General features: G+C 47.4%; 1 protein-coding gene across 1 annotated transcript; it reads right to left on the minus strand.

Annotated features, from left to right (window-relative positions):
• Positions 1–1786: 1786 nt before the first annotated feature.
• On the minus strand, positions 1787–19876 carry F2r (coagulation factor II thrombin receptor). The gene is made up of 2 exons (XM_036207039.1): positions 19583–19876; positions 1787–4359 (listed from the first exon to the last, which is right to left on the minus strand). The coding sequence occupies exons 1-2, from the start codon at positions 19677–19679 to the stop codon at positions 3161–3163; spliced, it is 1296 nt and encodes a 431-aa protein (XP_036062932.1). The 5' UTR covers positions 19680–19876; the 3' UTR covers positions 1787–3160.
• Between the last annotated feature and the right edge of the window lie 67 nt (positions 19877–19943).

Genomic DNA, 19943 nt, shown 5'->3' on the forward strand with positions numbered 1-19943 from the left:
CCCCAAACCCAGGCTTCAGGCCACTGTGGATGCAGCTTTTGAGGCTCATTTCTCTACTGGCTATGAGTCATTTCCTTAAGGAACAAACAGGCAGCCACCTGGGAAGAAAACACTCTGCAAGAGCTGTCTGATCTGAAATCCAAGATGCTGCTGAATCCGACCTCTGGTTTCCCAGAGTTTCTAGAAAAGCAGCATCCGGTGCCCACTGAGTCCCCAGGTAACAGACTCAGAAGTCAGAAGAGTGTTGGGTCCCCTGGAACTGGAATTACAGGTAGCTGGGAGCCACCTGTGGGCACTGGGAACTGAGCCCAGGTCCTCTGTAAGAGCAACAAGTGCCCTTAACCTCTGAGCCATCTCTCCAGCCCCGACTCCCCCATGTTGTATCTTTTTGCAATCTCTTTAACGGTTGGCTCGGTGGATGACATTTTGCAGTCTGCCTCAGAGGTCAGTGACTCTCACATGACAAGTGCCTCTGGGAAACTCAGGAAAGGTCAAAGAGACATCTTCTTAGTGTTCCCAGTTAGTTTTGACCTCACAGGTGTCTCTGAGAATGACCTTACTGGTCTCTCTATCCTCAGACCGCAAATCACTTAACTGCTTCTCCTATAGAAAGCTCAAGCCATCTTCTCCTGGGGCCAGTTCCTCCCGTGCACAGTTGGTCTAGTAACTTTGAAAGGTCCAACACAAAGTACTAACGATACTGGTGACCACTGTTGGAGACAGTCCTTCCTTTATTTATTGTTTGAGGGTTTTGTGCTTGTGTGTAACATGCTCTTTCATTTCCATACGGTCCTTGATGAAGATAAACTGTGTGCGGAAGCCCCAGGCCTCAGAATGGAAAAGCCTGGCTCACAAAGCATGCTTAATGCTTTCCACTGGCTTCTGAAACTCAGGGCTTCCTCAAGGACATGCTGCTTCTCTAATTTCTTCAAATGAAACACAACCTAAAAATTTCCAACTACGGATTCAACAGCCAAATGGATGTTCCATTTCCTCAAAAAAATGTTATTTTTGACTCGGTGGTGGAAAACACTAAAGAGTGTTTGGTGCGCTATCCCGCCAGGGCCCACAACAATAACCTAGTCCAGACAGACACCATGTTTATTAATATGTTATATAATATTTTAAAAAAGAGTGAACACAAAACAGTGACATCAAAGTTCACAAGTACAGTATAATAATAGTTCTATTAAGTCACAGAACACACAACAGCAAGTCAATGATCTAGATTAATCAATACGGTAACTGAGTTAACAGGACAATTACAGGACTTTCATGGACACTATTCTACAATATTTGGAAATACTTTGTTCTCTTAAATAAACATTTACCCTGTCTATTCTCTTTTATTTGCTTAAAATGCCAAGAGATTTCTTAAATCAGGAAAAGTATATATTTCAAATTAATTTTCAAATTATTTTGCCAAAGCCATGAAGATTTTATATGCTTATTAGTCACTGTGTCATTAAAAAATGCTTTTAAAATAATTTAATTAACTCTTAAGAAAAAATACAGGATAATTTTCCAACATTTCAATCTCAAGTTAATTTTCTTCCTTTTTTTTAAAACCAGACTGACCTATATACTGCTTAAAACTGAACTTAAGTAAAACTTTTTGTATTTTCTTGCTTCTTAAAAATGTGTTATTTTTTGTTTTGTTTTGTCATTACTGTTTTGAGCCAAGGTCTCACTATGTAGCCCTACATGGCCTGGAAGTCATCATGTAGACCAGGCTGGCCTCAAACTCACAGAGATCTGCCTACCTCTGCCTCCTGAGTTCTGGGATTAAAGGTGTGTGGCTAATTTGAGTAATTTTTAATAAAACATTTGTAAATAAATAGTGTCTAATTATTGCAGACTGAAGGGCTTATTTCTTAAAAATATACATCTTCTACTATGTTTTTAGTTATACTTAACTACAGTTACTGGAAGAAGATCAGATCTCCAAGGTTGTTTAGCTATTAGGGCTTGCTTATGTGAAATATGCTTGGTGACATCTGGCTGAACACACTTCTATGTACAACAGTGTTTTTATGTGCATACATCATATCGACTACATGTCAGCTATCTGCTTTGCTTTAGCAAAGGCAGGACTCTGTTAATGTCCTGCAGTCAGTCAGTCTGCAGGCTCAGAATCCATCAGAGTGCCCAGGACACATGGGTATGTCTGTGTAAGAGCCAGCCTTGCAGGACATACCCATACCGGACAGCTACACACCTTTCTCTGCTCCTCAGCTGTGCAGACGACTTTTGTAGTTATTGCCTCCCAAGATGTCATATCCTACCTTGCCAATTTCTAACAGATACAGTCAATTCACAGCCTAGGAGGAAGGACTGGGCCTGGTGGTCCCCATCTCTGTTCTCTGGGAGGCACAACTGAATGGGTATGTATCTGCTGCTCAGAGGCCTTCCTGGAAATGGTTGTGCCTAGTTACCAGGCTTGGCTGCTTTGAAAGGTTTCTTATGACCTGGTGGGTCTCATGTTCAGTCTTGATCCATATATTCAGTATATAAATTTCAAAAATGCTACCCATATCAACATGGGCTTTCCAACTGCTTTGGTAATTCTTCAACTATGATATGTTCAAGATGAAAAGGACAAGACCTTCCCCTACACAGATAATGCCGTTTCATCCTTCTATTGCTTAAACATTACCATCAAATAATTGGAAAGAAATACATATGGGCAAAAGCCATGTTAAGTCTAAACTATGGACCCCTTCCTATCATTAGACACCTTCAACATTCAATGCTAACATCCATCAAACCAGACTTGGTTTATTAAGTAAGAGAATCAGATTATTTCCACAGTAATTGCTAGGGAATAAACAGGAAAGTGTCAAAGCGCTGATTCCACACTGCATTGCAAATGTGTGTGTGTGTGTGCATACCTCCTATATATTTAAGTCACCTAGACATATAAGAAGTGACAGTCAGTTACTATCACAGCACTGGCATCCTTGGAAATCTCTATCTCTGGTGCCCATTACCTTCCTGGTAATTATGCTTGATAGCGCTTGTAAGAAGCAGGCATGCAATTTAGACATTGGTTGCTTTAGGTGGTGAAGTAAATATAGTTCTTGCCAGGGACTAACGGGATCCCCGGGGCTGTCCACTTTTCCAACCTTGTTCTGTGTAACCTTCCTGCAATCCTTTCCCACTAAGCCAACAGCTTTTTGTAGATGCTGTTACTCAGGTGGCTAGAGCAGGTATCCATTTTACTGGGCATCAGCTGGCCGGTGCTGTTGTAACTGTTGGGATCGGAGCTTTCTCTGCAGCACAAGATGCCGTAGAGGTGCCTCTGGCACTCGGAGGAGGCATAGTAGTAAATCAAGGGGTCGATGCAGCAGCTCACGCTGCTCACACAGACGCAGAGCAGGTAGGCAAAGTAGGCCGTCTCTGTGCCGGGATTGTCGGAGAGGAGCAGGTAGTGCATGATGAGCAGGATGTTGGTGGGTCCAAAGCAGACGATGAAGATGCAGAACACAGAGGCAGACAGGAACAAAGCCCGGGACTTCTTGCTCCGGTTGGCAACCGCGGAGGCGCTAAGGCACCGGATGATGGACGCGTAGCAGACCGTGGAAATGATCAACGGCACCAGAAAGAAGACGGTGGAGAAGGCTGAGAAGTAGTAGGAGTAAAAGCCTTGTAGCAGGGTCTCGTTGAGGACATCGTGGCAGGTGGTGATGTTGAGCCCCGGAACCCGGGTGGTCTGCTCCTTGAGGAGAAGAGGCACCACCCCCATGATGGCCATCACCCAAATGACCAGGCAAGTGAAGTTGGCTCGGCCGAGAGTGCGCCAGGACAGGGACTGGATGGGGTACACGACGGCCAGGAACCGGTCAATGCTTATGATGGTCATGAGCATGATGGAGGCATACATGTTACAATAAAATGCTGCCGTGGCGAAGCGGCACATTCCAGACCCGAACTGCCAATCACTGCCGGAAAAGTAGTAGCTGATCTTGAAGGGGAGCACGGACACAAACAGCACGTCGGCCATGGCCAGGTGCAGCATGTACACCACGGCCGGCTTCTTGACCTTCATCTTCAAGACGAACACTGCAATGGCCAGGATGTTCAGAGGAAGGCTGACCATGAACACAAAGGTGTAGACCGAGGGGATAAAGAGCGTCAGCCAGGGGCTGGTCAGATATCCCGAGGCATCTTCCGAGATGAAGGGAGCAGGTGGTGGGGGAGGACAGCAGCTTTTATTGAAGTAGATTGCCCTGCCCTCAGGCAACACACTTTCATTTTTCTCCTCCTCGTCCCCCAGGGGCACCTGTTCAAATACATTTTCACTGGGATTCCTGAGAAGAAACGAGCGGGGGTTCAGAGTGACATCTGTCCTCTCGGGTTCTGAAAAAGAAAAGTTGAAAAAGTGAGCGAGATGGGCAGGCAAACGAGGCAAGCAGAGGGTACATTTGTCTGCTTTTTGTCGCTCTCCCCAGGGAGCAGATGGTTAGGTTCAGGTCGTGCACAGATGGGCTATGGCCTTTGTTAGAGTAGGTGCAACATTCTGCTTGGATACACGCCAACGCCTAATACTCTGCCCCTACGGAGGACAAAGGCGAATGAATGAAAGTTGGGAGGCGGTGGCGCCCGCCTTTAATCCCAGCACATGGGAGGCAGCGGCAGGCGGATCTCTGTGAGTTCGAGGCCAGCCTGGGCAGACTTCACTTGCCATGAAAGATGCTTTCCTCTACATTTTAGTTTGTGTGGAAGGAGAGAGCAGGTATGCCACGGGTGGAGGGGGAGGGGAAATTGGTTCTTTCTCTCTGCCATGTGGTCCCAGGGGATTAAACTCTGGTGGTCAGGCTTGGTGGCAAGCACCCTTATCCACTGAGCCCTCTGGCCGGCCCTCAAATGGTGCTTTCTTCCCTGGTGTATACCTCACCATCTGTACACACAGCTCACCTCCAGCTTCTATGACTTCTCTTTCCTTCCCCAGCTAATTTGAGCCATCCTAAGAAACCCACCTCTCCCAAAGAGAAAATCCACATAGAAAGCAGAGAAATTCCTACAGGCCCACAGAAGGAGGGCCATCCAGAGTAGGACCCAGGGCCCCAACTTGATGACCAAGGTCCACATGGCAGTACTTTCCCTCTATCTCCAGTCTGCTCACAAAGTAGGATGTCCTAAATGTCTTTCCTGTCTAGGTCCAGAGGCCCTCAGGTTACTTACTTCACATAACCAGGAGGCACCTGTCACCTTGCCTCCTTGCCCAGCAGGTCAGGCGAGCAGCAGATGTGCTTGGCCACCTACACCCAGCCACCTTATCCTAGAATGCTAGATGCCTCAGGGTGCATACCTGTCCACCAGGCTCTTTGGAGTGTCAACCAGATGTCAAAATAAAGGCTCAGCTACACATACCTCCTCACCCCAGTCATCCATCAAAATTACCCACATGAAATACTCGTCACAGAAAAGTGACAGCTGTGTGCAGACCGCAGGCTTGTCCTCGCAAAGAGTTTTGCTAAAATCCTACATCTGGTGGGTGTTTGGGAGCTGAGAAGTACAAACAAGAACCACACCCACGCAAACGATTGTTAGTCTGAGAGAGAGAGCCAAAGCCAGTGTCTGTGATAACCTGGAGTGCGTACTTGTCCTTTGTCCCATTTCCTGGCATAGGAGCTTGAGATTCTTGGAATCTCCAGAATAAGAGAATCTTTTGTATGCTAATGAGCCAACCGCTGGTTAGTGGCCTGTAGATAGTTGCAGAACCAGGCTGGTCACATGAAAGCTCAACGCAGGGCTGGACAGTGGGCAGGGGGAGGGGAGCTTCTGCCCTCCCTGCACATCTTGCCCTGTGCATTTTACCAGCTGGCCATTTATTAGCATCTTCTGTAATGTTACTTATGATCAATGGGAAGCACAGGTGAAGTTTTTCTCTGGATTCCTGGAGCTAGCTGCTCTAGCAGATTACAGAATCTGAGTAGAAATCATGGAAACCCCTAACACATGGCCTGTTTGGTCAGAGTTCTAGAGGTCCAGGCTCAGGACAGATCTCAGATATGGAGCTGAGCTCTGGGGGGCTGGAGAGATGGCTCAGAAGTTAAGAGCACTGGCTGCTCTTCCAAAGGTCCTGAGTTCAGTTCCCAGCAACCACATGGTGGCTCACAACCATCTGTAATGAGATCTGGTGCCCTCTTCTGGCCTGCAGGGATATGTGCACATAATAAATAAATATTACAAAAAACAAAAAAAAAACCCCAAAACCTAGAGCTCTGATTCTTCGTCCAGGTAGATGATGTCAGAGTTAAAATAAATGAGAAGATTCATGGCTGGTAACCCCTGGAGAATCTGCCAGAGGATAGACAGGGGTGGTGTGAGGGAAACAGCCTTGACCCCACAGGCACTTGTAGTAGACTATTTTAAGGTGTGTTACTTTTGCTTATGTTGCATTTGCTTAACTCTGTGAAGCTGTGTTACTGTGCCTGTCTAAAACGTCTGATCGTTTAATAGAGAACTGGCTAATAGCAAGGCAGGAGAAAGGATAGGCGGGGCCAGCAGGCAAAGATAATAAATAGAAGGAGAAATCTGGGAGAGACCTGAGCTCCAGCAGCCAGAAAAGGAGGAGAACTCCAGGGGCCAGCCACCCAGTTACACAGCAAGCCATGGAGTAAGAGTAAGATACAGAAGTAAACAGAACAGGAAAAGTCCAGAGGTAGAAGGTAGATGGAATAAGTTAAGGAAAGCTGGCAAGAAACTAAGCCGAGCTAAGGCCAGGCATTCATAAGTAAGAATAAGCCTCCATGTGTGATTTATTTGGTAGCTGGTGGCGGGTCCCCCAAAAAAGAGTAAAACAACCAACACCAGGCATTTAGTGATGTGCTGCATAGATCTGGGGAGGTCACTTCGGTGTCCACTGCTGGAATGGCTGAGGGGGGCAGCAGGTAGGAAACTGGCGGGCAGTTTTGAGGACAAGGCATCATCTTTTGTCCTTGGTCAGAGCTGGCAATGTTCTTGGTTTTGTGGACAAGTTTTGTCCTTGCTTCGGGCCAAACATGGCAGAAGTGTTTAGGGCATCTGTCCCTGGTCTGGATTTTTCTATCTCTTTTCTCTTTTTACACAGATGCCTAGAAGCTGTCTATGCATGTGTGACTGAACCTCCAGTCCAAGGCATCACCATTGCTTCTGGTGAAGAGCTTTGGGATTGATCTGAGTTTTCATGGTGGAAATGGGTTTTATCTATTATAATCCTGGTAGTAGTCTATTAATCTCATGTGTACTCAACCGATTGGTCCTCACATGGTCCTCCTGTAGTCCAACACCATCTAGCTGAGCTCCCTTATCACCTTCCAAGGCCTGAACGTCACTGGGAGTGGAGACCCTAAACCCTTAAGTCGTAGCTCCAACCCATCTCCTAGTGATCTGTAAATATTGAGAGGGATTAGTCACCCTGGAAGCCACTTAGAACGGGCCACTCTCTCGCCATCGATTTTGGACCCCACCGCCTTTTTTCTTGGCTAACACCAGAACAGGAAACATCCCGATTCCCACCCCACCACAAGCCCCAAGATTTTAAAACACTATATAAAAAGGTGCCAGTTCAGGGCTTTGTTGAAGTCCATTAAGGGAAAGCTACTGTTTCCTGGTTAAAAGGTTGAGTTCTACCTCTGGCCCTGGGTGGAGATGACACCCTGATCTGCTCCTCAGATGAAAAGATGACCCACTATCGTCTCATTCCTGAAGATGATCCACCTGGGCCTGTCAATCACCAGGCAGGCCAGGAGACCACGTCCCAGGAAAGCTGAAAGACATGCTAAAGAGACAGGAGGAACAAGTATCCCTTTAGTGAGATGATGTACTCATCCTTCCCAGAAGCCCTCCCTGATGCTGTGCAGTGGTGCAGCCATTTACAGCGCTCTGCTATGCAGTGGTGCAGTCATTTACAGTGCTCTGCTATGCGGTGGTGCAGCCATTTACAGACCTGCTATGCAGTGATGCAGCCATTTACAGACCTTCTGCTATGCAGTGGTGCAGCCGTTTACAGAGAGCTCTGTTATGCAGTGGTGCAGCCATTTACAGTGCTCTGCTAGGCAGTGGTGCAGCTATTTACAGTGCTCTGCTATGCAGTGGTGCAGCCGTTTACAGCTCTCTGCTATGCAGTGATGCAGTCATTTACAGACCTTCTGCTATTCAGTGGTGCAGCCATTTACAGCTCTCTGCTAGGCAGTGGTGCAGCCGTTTACAGAGCTCTGCTAGGCAGCAGCATCACTGAACCTACCACTTCCCTGAGTTCTAACTCAAACTGTAACTTTTCCTTCTTTCCTCTCTTCTTTTGGAAACCAGCCCAAACCCAAGCATGCTTTCTCCAACACTCTGGGCATTCTTACTTAGTCTCCAAAGTTTACTGTATCTCCTAACCCCTAGCAAACAAATACACAAAGGAGGAGGCCGCAACACATAGCTGGCTGGTCACAAGTTCCACAGTCACTGGGAAAGAATGTCAGGAAGGAAAGTCTTAAGGAAAGGAGTCCAAATTCCAGTGTGAATTCTGCTCTAGGCTTTTTTCTTTTTGAGACAGGGTTGCCCTTTTTAGCCTTAGCTGGCTTGGAACTTGCTATGCAGACCAGGCTGGCCCCAAACTCATAGAAATCTACCTGCCTCTGCTTTCCAAGCGCTGGGAAACAAAGCATATGCTACCACACCCATGCTCTGTTGAAGGTTTTGGGCAACACAAGTCATGCTCATAAGGTAAATACAGACAATTTCTGCTAAAGATAAACAGAAAACAAAACTCCCAACCACCATCACCACCAAGGAAAAAACCCCAACATAGTAGTATTCACCCACAATCCCAGGGCTGGGAAGCCTGAATGAGTCCAAGGCCAGCCTGGATTATACAGTGAACCCTGTCTTAAGAAAAGAAAAAAGAAACTGGGCATAGTGGTCCATGCCTTTAATTTCAGCACTCAAGTGTCAGGGGCAGGCAGATCTCCATGAATTCAAGGCCAGCCTTGTCTATTTGGTGAGTTATAGGACAGGCAGGGCTATACAGTGAGACCCTGTCTCAAAAAAACAAAACAAAACAACAATAAACTGGAATGATATTTAAATTAACTGACTGCTAATACAAAGCACCAATAATCAATACTCTGTGAAGGAATGTAACAGAATCCAGAGTCTTCACAGCACAATGTCCAGAATACAATCTCAAATGATTCAATATAACAAGATTTAAGAGGCTTGACTTCTAGCTCACTGACAGAAACTTTGCCTAGCATGTAGAAAGCTCAGGGTTCTACTCCTTGCACCAATAACAATAATTCCAAAAAATAATATTGACTGGGCAGCTGGGTATGGTAGCAGCAGATACATGTAATGCCAGCACTTGGGAGACTGGACCAGGGGAACTGAAAATTTCAGGCCAACCTGGGCTGCTCTGTAAGTCATCCTGGCTACAAAGTGGACCCTGTTTCAAAAATACTAAAAAGGGGGTGGGAGAGGAGAATACAATGAACACAAAGAACTGGGAGGGTCTATTAGCTCTAATCTAATCTTTTAGATAAAATTAAACTTGGGCTGAAGGGACAGTTCAGCCATTAGGGGCACTGGCTGCTCTTCCAGAGGACAGGGGTTCGATTCTCAGCCCCTGTAAGGTGGCTCACCACCATCTTTAGCTCCAGTTCCAGGCAACCCAACGTCCTCTTCTGGCCTCCACAGGCACTATACACACATAGTACACAGACATGCATACAGGCAAAACATCCATCTACATAGAACAGGAATAAAAAAAAAAAAAAGCCCCAGGTTGGGGATTTAGCTCAGTGGTAGAGCACTTGCCTAGCAAGCACAAGGCCCTGGGTTCGATCCTCAGCTTTAAAAAAAAAAAAAAAGCCCCTTCCCCCTTATCCCCATATGGAAAAGCTAACTCAAACTGGACTAAAGACCCAAAGACCTGAAGCTATGCAACTCTAAGAAGAAAATACAGTGAAAACTTCGTGGATCTGACCCAAAGGCAACCAAGGCAGATAGATACTGGGATCAAAACAAAAGCCCTGAACAGCAAAGGTGCCATCAGCAATGAGAGATAATTTACAGGGGGAGACAATACTACAGATCACACACCCTACCTGATACGCGATTCTTGTCCAAAGCATCATTAGCAAAAAACCAAGTTGCTTTAAAAAAAAAAAGGCAACAGAAACTAAATAAGACATTTCTCCAAAGATAATGCAAAAAAGCCCAAAAGGTATATAATAAAATGCTTAGCGTTACTAATCGTCAGGAAATTGTCATTTAAAACCGCTGTGAGTGATCACTTTCCTTAGGATGACTGATGAAGAATGAAAGATTCCAAGTGTCAGTGAGAAGGTGGAGAAGGTGGGATCCCTAGACACCAGCCGGAGTAGGAAGCATAGCTATTACAGAAGATGGCATAGAACTTCTCAAAAATACCCTAAAACCAGAATCACCCTGTGATTCAGCACTCCCACTGAGCATGGACACGAAGGAAATGTCTTGATGGGCAGTCGAGCCTGGATGGATGGAGGGTTTCTGGGGATGTAGAGAAGGGAGGCAGGTGGACACAAACATGCCCCCCCACACACCCCGGCTCCGACACACACCATAGGAACCCACATGACCCCTGAAGAGGGACATGACTTGAAGTCACTCTTTAACTGAGTGGATGGAATGCTGTCCCTTGGTCTCTGGGCTTAGTGGCTTTGCTGATACTGTTTTCTGACGTGACTTTCCTGGTATGTCCTTTGTCAGCAGCCCAGTATTTATCACAGAACACTATACCCCGGGAAACACATGGTCTTTACAGTCTGGAATGGGGAAGAATGCATAATCCCTCGACTAAATATCACCGCCCAAGGCATTATCCTTCCTTCCCACCTTAGATTTGATATGCTAGTTTTTACGAAATGAATGACTGCCAGAAAAAGTATTTTTAAGAAGTATGTATCAGCAGCATCACTGTAACACGATTCAGGCAAGGTAGCTAGATTCTTCCAACATGCTCAACACCCTCATGCTGGAACTGGAATTTGAGCTTGCTCACCTCGATTTTCTGACAGTCCCAGCATGTCTCAGATGCCAAAGGGGAAGTGTCTATGAGCTGGCTAAAGCTGGTCAGAATCTCCCTGCCTTTTGCTGTTAAGCTATAGTCACATCAAGAAAAAGTTAAGTTCTGGTTTCACAGAGAGAGCAGCACAGGCCTAAACTTGGTTCTTATATTTCTTGCTAAGTTTTACTTAATGAAGGTCCCTCCCTCTAAACCCCTGATTGGTTCTGGCATTATTTTCATGGCTTTGAGACAAGGACTCATGTAGCCTAGGCAGGTCCTGAGCTCACTATGTAGCTGAAGTTGGCCTTGAACTCCCAATCCTCCAGTGTTTACCTCTTGAGTGCTGGGATTACAGGTGTTCACCAACACCCTGGGCTTCGGTTTTGATACTGAATACAGCATATTGTTAACTGGCTTAAACGCAGACTAACCCGGAGACCTGAAATTGGCTTCAGGCAATGCTCTTTTGACTTTGCTGAGATCTGGCTGGAAGAAGAGTGACTAGCCACCCTTTCACTGTCCCTTTAATCCTGGGATTTACACCACGCCAGGGTCTCCACTGTGACTCAGTGTTCTGCTCCAGGGCTCACGAGCTATGCTGAAGTCTGAGGATCTTGTCCACATTCTCACACAGAGCAGGTCAACTGTGACCTGCATGTCATAGGCTCAGTGGAATGACAGTAGAGGAGAATGCTAGAAGAGAAGCATGGCAGAAACAGACTGTCAAGTAAAACACCACAGCCTCTCCAGAACGCGCCACTCCCTCCAACTCAAACACCGCTTTCCCATGGCAAGAGCCAGGCCCCCTAGAGAAATGCCCTCCTTCAGCTCTGGAGCAGGAAATGTACAACACGACCTTGAATACCTCTGAGTATTATTAGCATCGGGTCAAAACCCCGTGGCCTACCCACTGGCCAGAAAAGACCGCTTTGATCATAACATAAATGATGATGGAGATGATCCGGAGTGTCTGTGTGTGAAGAGCCTGCTCAAGCTGCAGTCCATCAGCCTTCAGCACAGACTGGCAGTTTCTTTGACAAATAAATAGCAGTTAGAAGGGGTGGAGTTACGATGTCCCTGGGTTTGGTCCCCAGGACGGAAAGGAGGTAGGAGTAGCTACAGATGAAAGACTGCAGTGTAGAGGTTACAGCAGCAGTGGAGTTGTTCCATCCTGACTTGCACATAGCGTTTATAAGACAACCAGGAAAGTTTGGACCCTTTGCAGAGTGGATGACATGAAGAAATTGTTCGCTACCTTCTTCTGACAGCATCGCATTTATGGCGGGGGGGGGGGGGGGGGGGGGGGGTCCTTATCTCTAGGGCTGTGTATTTAATATCATTTTTTAATTTATACTTCTATTTAATAATAAAATCATGTGTTTAGGGAAAGATCTTTAGAACTTGTTTGGAGGTTCGGCAGGGAGGGCTGCTGCTCAAATAGCACCCCCTTTCTTCAAGTAAGGTCCTGCAGGGGAGCAGTCTTGGGAGGGAGAGGACACTTGCCCAGCCATCCAGATCCGACAAATTAACCCTGGTGATTGATGCTCAGGCTAATGATTCCTCTCGGCCAGATCATCCTCATATCCTGTATTTAAGAATGAAGTTAGAGAGCTCAGAGGTGGCACACGCCTTTAATCCCAGCACTCGGGAGGCAGAGGCAGATGGATCTCTGTGAGTTCGAGGCCAGCCTGGGCTACAAAAAGAGTTCCAGGACAGCCAGGGCTGTTACAGAGAAACCCTGTCTGGGGTGCAGGGGATGAAGTGAGATGCGGTCTGGGATTTGCTTTAAAATTCTCTTGTGGAGGACAGTGAGGATGTAGGTAAAATAACGTTGGTCACATGCATGTGGGATGGTGGGCCACGGGTAAATATGTGAAGAGCAAAACAACTATTTCATGATCCTTGTCACTAGAAATTACAAGTGATAAGCTCATTTATTTAAAAACAATAAAATAGTTTTTAAAAGATTTGTCTTAGCGGGGTGGTGGTAGTGCATACCTTTAATCTTAGCACTTGGGAGGCAGAGGCAGGTAGATCTCTGTGAGCTCAAGGCCAGCCTGGTCTACAAAGCTAGTTTTAGGGCAGCTGGCCAGGACTGTTACACAGAGAAACCCTGTCTTGAAAAGTTAAAAAAAAAAAAAAAGTTTTATTTTTAATTCTGTGTGTGCCTGCACATGTGTATATGTCTTCTTGGGTACGTGTGTATGTGTGTGTGTGTGTGTGGTGGGGGTGTGTGTGAATGAGCAGGTACCCTCCCTAGACCTAGATGTGAACCACCTGACTTGGCTCCTGAGGATCAAACCCGGGTCCTCTGCAAGAGCAGTATGCTCTTAACTGCTGAGCCCCACATGTAAGTACTGTTGTTTCTGTTTTTCTTTTGTCTTAGTTCTGAAGGAGGGGAATGTTCTTGAATGTTCTTATGAACATGGTTTTACATTTAGAGAAATTATCTGTTAGCACATTTTATTTATTATTTTTTTTGGGGGGGTCCTCACTATGTAGCCTTGGTTAGCCTGGAACTTGCTATGTAGACCAGGCTGTCCTGAAACTCATAGAGCTCTGCAAACTTGTGCCTCCCGAGTGCTAGGATTAAAAGTCTGCATCACCATGCCTGGCTAGTATTAACATTTTAAAGGTTTGGGGGAATACGCAGAAATTGGTATGTGGGCAGAAAACCCCACAAACCTTCATATGTGTTGAACATCCACTAAACACACCAGATGCTGTGTCTTTTGCCTTTATCTCATGTAGTCCTACTATGTCTATGATTTAAGCATTATAACCTTATTTTATAAATGACAATATAGCGGCACAGAGAGGCTAAGCAACTAACACAAGACCACGGAGCTAGTAAGTGGAAGAGCCAGGACTTGAGCCTAGATAGTCAGGCCATCAAGACTTAATACCCTTGGACCATAATGAACCATTCCATCCTTTATTTTTTTTTTTTATTTGTGTTACGTTTATTTTGGGGACAAAGTCTTCCTGTTGGCTTGGGAATTCTGGATGGAGTTCATGGCTTTGGCTTAGGTACCAACCCCTGTCTACAACTCAGCTCTCACAGACATGCGTGGGAAGTAGAGAAACATCACAGAGATGGACAGTGAATGTGTGTATATGCATGTACACGAGTATGTGGGTACATGCAACCGTGTGTGCATGCAGAGGCTAGAGGGGGGCATCAACAGTCTTTGTCTATTGCTCTCTCTGCTTTATTGCTTTGAGACAGGGTCTCTCAATGAACAGGAAGCTCTCCAGTTTGGCTAGGCAGGCTGACTGGCCAGAGAGGTCTCAAGATCTGCCTATTTCTGTTGTCTGGATACTGAGGCTGGATGCTTGGGATTCAAACTCGGGTCTTCCTGCTTGCACAGTAAGTACTCTTACCTCCTGAACTCCTCAATCAAATCTTTAAAGTGATGTTCTGGATGGGGTATACCTAAGGACAGTGGGAGAGCAAACCAGCAAGGCAGAGTTCAAGGTAGAATGCCCTGGAGGCTGTCTCTCTGGCACACCCTGAGGCTTTCTGGCAGGCCAGGAGGAGCTGGAGGCAGGCCAGCTACAGGAAGTCATTATGGTATTCCCAAGGCACCCCTGGAGACGTCTGTGGGGCTCTTGTCTGTGGGGCTCTTGCCTACCGTGCCTGGAGGCAGGAGACAGAGGTGGGGTTAGGAGATGCTCACAGGCCTCCCCTCTGACCTTCCTCATCTCGGCTGGTCTGTTCTCTGCCCTGAATCACCATCCCCAAGTTTCCTGTCCCAGGAAAGCTCGGTCTACACTTTACTCAACAGTGAGATAAAAGACCAATTCACAGTCAGGGTGTCCAAGATCCCCAGTCCCTCCCAGACACCAGCTGTTCCTCTACCCTAGTCCTTCTGCAGTCAGTGAATCTGAACTGAAGTGAATGGGTCCTAGACCAGGTAAGAGATTCATAAATGGCACTTCCGAGAAAGCAGGGCTCTTCTGGCAAGGCCTTGACTTTGTTCTTTAGGGACAAGTTACTGTCCCAGCGATTCCAGGTTTAAATTCCAGTAGAGATTTGAGCAGTGGCTATGAAATTCATTTGTAGGGTTCCAGTAAGCTTTTAAAGTATTTTATTTTATTTGTAATTATGTGTACTGTGTGCATGTGGGGCGGGTTGGTATATGTGTACATGGGTGTGGGTGCCCGCAGAGGCCTGAGGTAGCTAATCCCCCTGGTGCTGGAGTCACAGGCAGTTGTGAGTGGCCCAATTCAGGCAGGTGCTGGGAACCAAACTTAAGTCCTCGGCAAGAGCAGTGTGCATTCGAGACTACTAAGACATCTTTCCACCCTCCCATGCATTTTGTTTGTCCATTTCTGCTTATTTTAACTAGGACAAAGTAGAGAATGGATAGTATACAGTAAAGGTGAGAGCTTCTCGGCCAACTGTGTTCTGCATGTGTTATACAACACAGGTGTCATGAATGCTATTGTATATACCCCAACTGTGCCTAATGTAAAATGTATTTCTCATTCTTATGTCTGGTTAGCAAAAAGAAACAACACTTTTCTGTAGTATTCTACAACTCAATTTGCAATTTGTCACAAATTTTAAATACACATTCTATAATGTCATTTCCTAAAGCTACACAGATTTGTTTCTACATGTAAATCACAGATTAGTTCTGCAATTTAAGACAGTGGAGCCACTTCTGAAAGCAAATGATGCACACAAGGTTATAAAAGATTTGTAGGATGCCTTAGGATGCAGGCTAAAACCCTTCATTTCAAAACCCGGGGCACAGTAGTGCATGCCTGTAACTGTAGCCCTTGGGAGGCTGAGGCGGGGGACTGTGAGTTTTAATGCCAACCTGTGCTACACAGAAAATCCTGCTTCCAAAACCATACAGGACTGGAGAGATGGCTCAGTGGAGAAGAGAGCTTGCTGCCCCAGCATGAGGACCTGGGTTCCCACGGCAGCACTCACGGATTCACGGATGACTGTAATCCTAGTACTGGGTATGTGCGTGCGTTCCTGAGTGTGTGTGTGTGTGTGCGCGTGTGTAATCACTGGGGCTTGCTGGCACAGGCTTGCACATTACCCCCCACCCCCCCAACTTGGCAACTCTAGTGGGTTTGGCAGAGAACTACAACAAGGTCACTGTTAGAGGTCATACCTGGGGAAGGGATCCCGGAAAAACACCTGGTGCATACGGAGTGTCATTTACTCTACCAAGAGGGAGGGAAAAGCCGAATAAAAGAAGCCACAAACCGGGCAACAGAAGACTGACCTTGGAAAGCACAATTGCTAATACGGCATTAGCAACATGGAAACACACACGTGTCACAGTTCCTAGCACTGTCCTGATAACGATGTCTTCAGATGGTGTCCCAGTGGAAGCAGACCCGGAGAACTTAGGAATCCCAGAAATACAGGGCCACATGTGGGTGATGAAACTCGGAGTACAGATAGATCCACAGACACAGAAAGGAAATTGGTAGTTGTCAGGGGGCAGCTGAAGCGGGGACTCAGGCCTGACTGCCCAGAGTCATGGGATTCCTGATGGGGTGGTAACTGTTTCGAACAAGGCAAAGGAGGTGGAAATTGCACCAAACCTCAGAGTGGATGACTGTATATGTCCTGAGGACCTCATCTAAACTGGAAGAAATAACAGAAGAAGAAAGGAGATAAAGCCGGCCGGCGGTGGCACATGCCTTTAATCCCAGTACTCGGGAGGCAGAGGCAGGCGGAGCTCTGTGAGTTCGAGGCCAGTATGGGCTACAGAGTGAGTTCCAGGACAGGCGCAAAGCTACACAGAGAAACCCTGTCTCAAAAAGAAAAGAAAAAAAAAAAAAAAGAAAAGGAAGGAGATAAGATGTGGGAAACAAACAAACAAAAGACACAGACAGACTGACAGACAGCAGTTCCTAGAGGGAAAAGGAATATGGGCCCCCACAGAGGATAGTAACAACCCAGGTTGTTAGAAACCCAGGTTTTTGGGAACCCCACTATTTCGGGGTCCTCTTGCTTAGAATCCAGCTAAGCTCCAGTTTGACAGGGACAAAAGAGAGATGACTAAGGAGGGGAGGGGAGGGGGAAGGGAGGGAAGACAAAGGGAAGAAGATTTTCCGAAAAGAAACAAATCCTGGGTTCTGAAAAGAGTTAAGTCCACGTGACAGACCCAACCAGGAGCAGCTACCACAGGAACTTCAGACCCAACAGCAGATCCTAGTTAAACGGGGCCGTGAAGGTGAGGAAGGCCGACTGGCCTGGAGTGACCTGATCATTCGGTTCTCAGGGGAAGACACAGAGGCTGGGTGAAGAGAAGAATGTGTAAATGGGTGCTAGGAGAGAAGCGGGATGGGGTTCTTGTACAGGGACCCCCCACTTCTTGCTGAGGAACCAGGCCGGGGGGCCTCTGAAATCCTAATGCACTTTGCCACAGTTACCATCAACTATTCTCAAACTTTTTTTTTTTTAATCTTCTCTTTCTCATAAAATCCATAATCATCACCCTTTACCATTTCCCTTCTCTAATAGATGCATGTCATCGAATCTAAACCATCTGCACTGGGGTAAATGGCTTAACGAAGTCGCAAGTTATTCAACAAATATCTGTGGCGTGGACATGTGTTCTGGACATCACGGGGAGAAACAGAAGTTTATCTCTTGGCAGGAGAGAGGAGAGAATGACAAGGTGCCTACAAGGAGAGACCCACACTGCCACAGAAGAGCGGGGACAGGTGGGCAGAGGGTACTCCTGCCGGGAGAAGATACAGGATGGGGAGACATTGTTGCATGTACCAGTGTTTCAGGACAGGAACCCTTTACAATTGCTGGTATGCAGTGGTAATGAGAAGCAGATTTACTTTCGGTTGGTTTTGTTTGTGAGTTCACTTATTGCGTGTACCCTGACGTGGGCGGACCGCTCCTATAACCATTCCCTGATGGCCGGTCACTCAGTCTCTCCGGGCTTCGGTCTTAGAATCAGCGAGAGAGGATAAATCGTCTTCTTATCATAGAGATTGTGAGAGGCTGGAAAGCAATGATGGGTGGGGGAATCCCTCCCCACCAAGGCTGCACATGAATACTTCACTTAGCACCCATTTCTTTTCCTTCCTTCCTTCCTCTTCCCTTCCTCCCCCATCCCTCCCCTCCATTCTCTTCCCCTTTCTTCTCTCCCTATCAAGTGCTTCCAGAACCCAGTGTAGATACATTAGCCAACTCGTATTCAGCAGTCTTTCTGTTTCTGCTGGGGCTCTTCTATCCCTCCCATGAGGAAGAAGAGGCTGGAAGAAGCCTCTGACTTCACTCCCTAAAGGTGTCCCCAAATCCTCAGTGAGGGCTACCCTAAGGAAGGACTGATCTGTCTAGGGTGGCTGAGTATACCTATGCTCTGCATTGCTCAAATCTCCAAGTCTGTCTTTTCAAAGGCCCGTTCCAAAATAAAGTTACGTGACATCGAATCTCTGCACACACTTTCCACCTCTCCTCCGCAGTTGACGATTAAGGATGGTACCCCCAGGCAGGCAGGCTGCCTAGTTGCTGCTAAACTTGGGGGCCCAGTCGGGGGCTTTGAGTTTTCCCATGAGCATCACTCAAACCCACACTGAGCGAAGACAGAGAACAGGAAACACCCTACTCTTTGTCACCTCTTAATCCCGGTGTTTGGGAGCATGGGGGTGCACATTCTTTCGGCGATAACAAAAACCCGAACAAAACCCACTAGATTTTCTTCAGCATGAAAGACGCGGTTTCTAACATAGTATGCCTACTAAGAAATTCAAAACCATTCCCCTCAATTTTTATTTAAGAACTCTACAGGCGCCTCTACTTTGGAGAAAGGAGAGAACATATTTGATGAAATAAATTAACTTTTACTTGGTCAAACAGGTACAGATACTTAAAAACACACTATAAATAACTAACGTACTGGAAGCAGGCAACTTCTTTGCGGCAGATGAGAAATTCCATTGAGAAAACCCGAGACTAGATGGTTTCTAGGAGAGCGGATTCTGAGGAGTGGTCCCTTTCCTCGACCCAGAGCAAGTTTCAGAAAACAAAGACACCCACCCACACACACCCGCAACCAGAAATATCACCTCCCGGGTACTAGGCCGAGCTGGGGGCTGCCAATCTTTTTTGTCCACTAAGTGTGCTTACGGATTTTTCTTTTAAATCACCTTTCCTCCCCTGCAAATCAAGCGAGAGAAAGAGAGTTCCAACAAAGCAAAACTTAAGCGGGAGTGGTTCCCCTTCACATAGAAAGCACCGGATCTAGAGACCCTTTCTGAAGGTGGTCTTGCAAAACAGGCCACACAAAACGACAACAGATGTGACGGCGGAGCCCCTCCTCCGGATCCAAAACCCGGCGGCCCTCGGGCTGCACGCCCCCAAAACCGAGTCTAAAGGAGCTCCGGCCGTGCGGGGAAGGAAAGGGGCTGATGGCATGCCCCACCTGGATGTGACTGGGGGAAACTCTAGATCTCGGCTCAAACGCCTGTTTGGCTCTTGGGGGAAACGGAGGCAGGGTTGCACCCGGGCGTACCTGTCTTCTGATAGGCCCCCCCACCTCCCCCAACGCACCGACCGGCAGTTCTTACCTGGCTGGCGCGCGGGGACGCGGGAAGACAGCAAGGGACCGCACAGGCTGAGGCCGGCCGCGACGAGCAGCAGGCGCCGCGGGCCCATTGTCCCCATTGTCCCGAGGCTGCCCGCGCGGCGGGGCGCCCGCGGTCGCCGGCTTTCTTCCGAGCAGCGCGTTCGGACCCTGCAGGCGGCTGGAGGCGACTGCGCGGCCGCGCGGAGGTGGAGTATTTGGAGGCGGGTCGGGGGCGTGGGGCGGGGCTCCGGCGGGCTGTGCGCGTGCCCGCGGCCTCCGCTCGCGCCCGCGGCCCCTCGCTCCGGAAGGCGAGCGGGACCCCGCGCCAGAAGCTCACACCCCCACCCCTACCCCCGCCCCGG

The sequence above is a fragment of the Onychomys torridus genome, chromosome 15 (assembly GCF_903995425.1).
Source record: "Onychomys torridus chromosome 15, mOncTor1.1, whole genome shotgun sequence".
NCBI lineage: Eukaryota > Metazoa > Chordata > Mammalia > Rodentia > Cricetidae > Onychomys > Onychomys torridus.

Excerpts from the sequence above, each read along its gene's own strand:
- F2r (XM_036207039.1), bottom strand. The coding sequence starts at position 19,679 with ATGGGGACAATGGGCCCGCGGCGCCTGCTGCTCGTCGCGGCCGGCCTC. Across the intron at positions 4,360-19,582 it reads CGTCCCCGCGCGCCAGCCAG|AACCCGAGAGGACAGATGTC; the intron begins GTAAGAACTGCC and ends TTTCTTTTTCAG.